General features: G+C 35.4%; 1 protein-coding gene across 1 annotated transcript; it reads right to left on the bottom strand.

Moving 5' to 3' along the window:
* Positions 1 to 2,259: 2,259 nt before the first annotated feature.
* On the bottom strand, positions 2,260 to 4,103 carry LOC113682487 (uncharacterized). The gene is made up of 3 exons (XM_089183294.1): positions 3,925 to 4,103; positions 3,287 to 3,509; positions 2,260 to 2,455 (listed from the first exon to the last, which is right to left on the bottom strand). The coding sequence occupies exons 1-2, from the start codon at positions 4,086 to 4,088 to the stop codon at positions 3,305 to 3,307; spliced, it is 369 nt and encodes a 122-aa protein (XP_089039420.1). The 5' UTR covers positions 4,089 to 4,103; the 3' UTR covers positions 2,260 to 2,455; positions 3,287 to 3,304.
* Between the last annotated feature and the right edge of the window lie 2,434 nt (positions 4,104 to 6,537).

Below are 6,537 nucleotides of genomic sequence, written 5' to 3'. Positions count from 1 at the left end.
AATAAAAAAATAAATTGAAAAATAAAAAAATATGTAAATCAAAATAAAAAAGAAAACAATTTTCTTTCAAAAATGCGGATTTTTCTTTTGGCAGTTCTCGGCCACCATACCACATGTTTATTGGCCTTTAAATCCCATATATAATCCCCGAAAAGCTTTTTAATGACAAATTGAATGAGAAAGCAACTGTAATACATTATCTTAAGATGTATTGGATTTGTATACGCGCAATTGTAAGAAAATATTAAATAATGAAAAAAGTTTTAGGTACTGACACGAGTATAGTTTACTTCTTTCGAGGCGGCTGTTCATTTTTTTTCCCCGGTAAAATATTGAGTTGATGGTGTGAACTCGATAATAAACTGTGATTTTTAATATTAATTAGTTGAAGGAAAGCAAGAGTTCCTATGTCAAAAGAAAATGAAAGCATGGCCTCTTGGTGTTCCGTGATGACACGCTTTGCTGTAATGAGGGGAAGGAGGGGAAGTGAAAAGTGCAACTATCAAATATTTCACCGATAAAGTTCTAATCTCGCCGCAGTTTTTTAGTCGTCTTTTCTGAGGTGGCATGGGCTATGGACAGTTGCTTAAATTAAAACATCAGTAAATAAGGATGGAATAAATCAGCGTCGATACCTTTCTTCCTTTGCAACGTATTTTAAAGAGCCCAAAGAACGTGTAACAATACTCAGCGGTTCTTCACATCAAAACTTTTACGAAGGTGTTCATTATCCGACCACTTATTTTAGGTGACAGATACTGCGTAACGCTTGGATATCGGATTGACTTTTTACAGTACAAAATGATCGGTTGTAGAAATAACCAGTGCAGGAAAAAAATTCGCGGGAAATTTGAACTCGATTCGTGCTTTATTATTGCTATATATAATTCATGTAAGCTGGATAATAAAATGTTATGGTGATATGGTAACCAGATAAAAAAAAAATGTCATTGTGTGTACATGTTTCCAAAATGAATGATGTTATAAAAAAACTGATATACAACAGTAAACTAATTCTACTTATGCACTCACCCTACATTATAAAGCCTTATATGTGTTATTTACAATCGCTCTCGTCCCTTTGTAGCCCTCGACGTTTAGTCCGTAAGTCAAAAAACGTTTAGCAACCCTTAGCCAAATTGCGTAGATAAATAAGCTTTACTATTTTGTTCATCTTAGCGTTCATGAATATTTAAACTACAATTTAAAACCACTAGTGCAATGTGGACAATTTAGTTCTCGAAAGTGGGTTCTAAATAGCGCGCTGGCTTTGAAGTAGCAATTTCCTTTTTCTCTTATTATCTAGAGTGCTTCTAAATTTGGTTGTTTAGCAGTTTATCTACAAGGTGATTGCGCTCGTTAAGATTGTGTTGTTTGGGTGTCTGATATATGCAATTTTCAACGGTAAGATAAAAAAGATCGTATCGTTTTGCAGCTCTTTTCCAGAGAAAAAACTAAAACAAAAACAAAAACAAGACAAAAATTTAAGATACTTTTCAGATTTGATGAATTTTCCTGGGGTTCAATCGCGGGGGTTTTTGTGGTCTTAGACGTTCTTTGGGGTATCATGCAATGCTCCCTTAAAATTTTCCAAGCATAAGCAAACCACGGAGAGCCCTTCATTCTCGAAGAACCTTAAAAGCCAGTTTGCTCATCAAGACTATTCCAATTTCACATAGTGTTTTTTTTCCTCTCTTTCTTTTTATCGTATTCCGCGTTTGAAAATGTGACAAATCCAGAAGGCAGCGCCTCAAGATATTTTCCATCGTTCCCGTAAGTTCTTTGTTCAGATTTCGATGAGCTTGATTCTTACCAGGAGCCTATATCAAGAACATTTGAGGAATGTGGGAAGTCTTACATTGTCTATTATCGATGTTCACAATGAGAAAATACATTGTTTCACTTGGTGGTACATTGCGTTAAATGAAATAAAACACGTAATATGTGCCTCAAGTACTATCGCATTTAAAGTAACTGTTGTTAACACTTTTAGTCTCGAACGTGGGACAAAGAAAAAAATCTTAACATTTCACTCTGCTGAGAGAGGTCAAGAGCGTTCTGTGTTCTGCAAGAAGCAGCAATGTCAAAAGCGTTGAGTGCGTGAATTTATCATTACCATTATTTTTTTAAATAACTGATGGTAAGCAATGATTTTTTTTCTTAATTTTATTTTATTTTTTTTTATTGAAAGGGGTCAAAACGTCTGGAAAGATAAGGAAAGCTTACCGCCTTTGAGCACACAAGGGATCGAGGCAAAGTTCTTGTTTATGGCTTTTATTTTTAAACAAAATTCGCATAAGAACAAAAGACATCACTTTAATTTTTATTTTATAGTATTTATATATAAGCTGATCTCTAAAAGTTTTACTATATGATAGCTTTGTATTCCTGCAGAAATGGATTTTTTTGATTGAAGGTGTCTATTGGTCATCGAGTTTGGACTGTGCTGATAAATCTGTTGAAATAATAATAATAATGATAATATTAATAACAATAAAAATAATAATGATAATATTAATAACAATAAAAATAATAATGATAATATTAATAACAATAAAAATAATAATGATAATATTAATAACAATAAAAATAATAATGATAATATTAATAACAATAAAAATAATAATGATAATATTAATAACAATAAAAATAATGATGATAATATTAATAACAATACTAATAATAATGATAGTATTAATAACAATAATGATCATAACAACAATAATAAACTAATAGTGATAAAATACAAATTTGATAATTAACAGCATAATGTAGGGTATTGGGTGTAGAGTGTATGGATAATAAATATCTTTAATTACAAAGGTGAGAATATCCCAGGGTGCGCTTTATTTAACAGAAACATTAAATATTGTTTCTGTAACTGAAACAAAAAAAAAATCATCTCAAAAACTCAGTCGCTCAGTTGCTTTAGAATTATTTTAACCAATATAGTCCCTGCCCTTTGGAGCATGTGTGGGAACCGGGACAAATTAAGACAAAGTATATGTGTAACCGGGTAAGGTAATCTCACCAAGACCAAAGCTGTGAGAGACGGGCGCTCTCAACTGACTACTATTTCGAAGAAATGTCGTTTAGAAGCAGCTAAGGACTTGTTATGAAATAGGTTGTTGTTTCATCGTGGTAGCTGGATGGTAATATATATATTGGTTGGTGTCTCACGACAGAGTCACTAGATGTAGATCACATCGATCTAAATCTACTGACTTTGTCATGAGACAACAAACAAATTTATATTATCAGCTGAGGACTTTCCTTTATAATTTACCTCGACTTTTGAAATACGTTATCCCCATCTCCGCCGGCGTCTCAGCCCACTAGGACGGGATTTCGTGCGCTTCGCCTCGGTCTGCTTTGCCTGCCTTCTGTTCGAACGTCCCCTATTTTTGCGCCATTTAGGGTCTGATGATCTCTCCTCATCTTCATCATCAGTGTAACTTTCTGGTCGGTTTTTATCGAAGTAACCATCTTCAGTATTCTGATCAAAGTCACTTTAATTGAGATGAACATTGTAAGCTTTTCTAAACCAACATCTTTAGCTGCTGAACTTGTTTTAATTGCATAATAATAAAAACCACCGGATCATATAAAGCCTGATTATTTTAAAGTTCACTCCATGGTCGAGACATCTGGTATAGAGAGACGCCCAGTTCTAAACGCCACCATTGTGTGTTATTTCATACACTGACAGTACCAAAAATAACCTTATGGATTGAAGACAACTATTGAGTGCACCACAGTAAATAAATAGGTTCATAAGGGTATTTTTTGTCAGGCTAGTTAAATCAAACTTCTTCTGGGCCAAAGGGGCTTTACAATTTTATAGTGGAGTTTGTATCGTTTTTCCTCTCTGTGCTTAATTGGTGGCAATAAAGGATACGATATCTACAATTTTAAACTTAGTACCTTAACGATTCTGTCCAGACCGCTGTCTTCTCTTCTTTTCTATAATCAGTCATACTCAATGCCAAGGAGTTAACAAGAACCGATCCATAAACGGCGATAACGAGAAACCTGTTCATGGCGAAGTCCTCCGTGCCTCTGGCTCGTTCGCCGGGTTTACAGTGCATTTTATATCCTTTGGTAGCAAATACAAGTGAGTGATTTCCATGTTGCGTGGTCGTGTTCTAAGCCTTATTTATCAACAGATAAAGTGCTGGATCAGTCTTGTTCACCAATATTTTGTTTGGTATGTAAGCCTGCGTGATACTGTTGTAGCCTGATGAAACCAGCTGAGAAGACGATATAACGCAAAGCATTTCTACAGCTGCACTATGATCAATTATACAATTTACTCGCCTCTTGAAACTTATCAGTTTATTGGGAAAAGAAAAAGAGGAGAATAACACTTCTAGATAGGCATTTTAATTCAATGTTTTTTCAATGTTCTAGCTAAGAAAGCTAGCTAAGCCAAGCTACTTCAAAGGCCCCAGGATGAAAACGATCTTTAGTCAATGACGTATGTATCTGAAGTGTTTTTTTTCCCATTAGGTTCCGTTTATGTAAGCTCGTATGAGATCATTTTACTGATAGATTTACGCAGCTGAAAAGAGAATACTCTCTTATCTTTTTAATCTATTTAATTACCCTCTTATCTTATTAATTGCTGTCTCGTCTTTGTTCTATTAGGCGTTCAAAACACTTCTTGCAATTGGTACTCTTGATTTTGATGCGGAAATATATTGCCTTGGTCATTCATTGATCTCGGCGTAAAGGAGAAGTGTTCGAAATTTCTTAACTCGTATGGCGCAAGAACGATGAAAGGGTTGAATTAGTATATTTTTCCTAAAATTTGCAGTGTTATTATGACAATTCACTCCCTGATAGTGTTAGATAGCGTTTGACTTTAAACAAAAGCAGAAATTTTTTTTGCCTTTTTATCACTGTTTAAGTGATTCTAATTTCTTTAAGCAATTTATATTCATGCACTGAATAGGATGACTGGATTTTTTTACAGGTCCTGATACACTTGCAATAGTAGGGAATGTTTCGGTAACCACGATATTCCAGTAAACTTATAGTAATCACATCCTGGTGATAAACTTTATCATGGAACAACCAAATGAAGGAGTCTGTAGATAAGAGTGCACTTTTTAAGAGTGGCTAACAATATCCGGGCTACATTTTCTTCTCGAAAGTCAAAACAGAGGGTGACTTTGAACAATTGCAGCAAAAGTTTTCGCCTGCTTATCACCATTTAAGTGTTTATCATTGTTTTTTTTTTTTTAAGCTTAGTTCGGTCGTCTTTCCACTCATGTGCCGAAACTAATTGATGAATTAAGTCCGGAAAAAGAGCGACGTCTGAGTCAGTTCTAATTCGGTTCTATAGCTTTAATTAAGTGCAGCAAATATCGTCAAGTTCGACAAGGTCTGTCGGATTATTCGTTAATGGAGAGGCAGCTGATTCAAACTGTAGAAAATCTCTCTCGTCTTTAAATTTCAAATAGTAATTTTTCTCTTCCTCTCCCCCCTTTGCATTCTTTTTGTATTCACGCGCGGTACGCGTGATTTCACAAATTAGCCAATCACGTCAAAGAACTCTAACCTTGAAAATGGAGAAACTGACGTGGACATTTTTCGTGTACTTTTAGTTTTTTTTTCGCGGGGTTTTACTTAGTCGTTTTTTGTAAGCTTTTGTTCGCATAAATTTGTCTCTTTTTTGATTGGAATTTTGTGGTTTGTTTAACAAGTTTATGCATATTTTCTACGGAGTTTGGAGTCTAGTCTCTTTTTCTTAAATGGATTTTATACACAGACGTCGCTCTTCTCATGTGCTGAACTAAATGCATATACTTCACATAAATCACATTAATCATGTTCTATCCACAAATCTCCAGTTTGGAGTAAGTGTTATGCGCGAATAAGATGGCGGGGAGAGAAAAAGGCGTGTGTTCGTCTTGGTTTGAAGACGCGACACAAACGTGTTTGACATGCAAGTTCCGGATGCCATGTTCAGTGTTTGAAAATAACGAAGATGTCCCTGGTTGGAGAGCGGAGGCTTCAGTGGCGTATTGCAAGGCGCGCTTTCACGAAACGATGAAGAGACAATTGGAAGTAACCGGAACCAGCAGTGAAGGATTCAGAGGGAATCAGGGAAACGTTCATAATTCTGCGAAACGACGCGAACGGATGAACTCTATCGGTAGCCATAGATTGCTTACGTGAGATTATTTTAAGCCCAACCAAGTAAAACAAAAGACTCATTCACCTTCTTCGTAATGCTAAATATATGAGAGCACCTTCTGAAGACATCCTCCTACGCTGATTTCTCTGAGAAAGCGCTCTAATGAAAGCTATCCTTTATTTCAAACTCACCAACTAGAAAGTTGAATTTTTGCGCGAAAATTGTTATCAGACCCAGTCTCCTGCGTTTCTCATATTAGGTGCGACACACGATACGCCTTTTGAATTAGCTGTCGTCCCAATGAGGCTCCATAGTCGAACCTGAATGAATTGGTATCGGCACGTCTGAAACAAGCCTTGGCAATTATATTCATCTACTTAATAGGACTACGAGAT

This window comes from Pocillopora damicornis, chromosome 9, assembly GCF_964200805.1.
Source record: "Pocillopora damicornis chromosome 9, jaPocDami1.2, whole genome shotgun sequence".
NCBI classification, from domain to species: Eukaryota; Metazoa; Cnidaria; class Anthozoa; order Scleractinia; family Pocilloporidae; genus Pocillopora; species Pocillopora damicornis.
Note: the sequence above shows the minus strand (reverse complement) of the source record. Positions and strands in the feature narration are given on the sequence as shown.

Bases quoted from the DNA above. Each gene is read 5' to 3' on its own strand.
- LOC113682487 (XM_089183294.1), bottom strand. From the start codon at position 4,088: ATGCACTGTAAACCCGGCGAACGAGCCAGAGGCACGGAGGACTTCGCC. The intron at 3,510-3,924 runs GTACTAAGTTTA...TCTCAATTAAAG, and splicing joins GTCTGGACAGAATCGTTAAG to TGACTTTGATCAGAATACTG.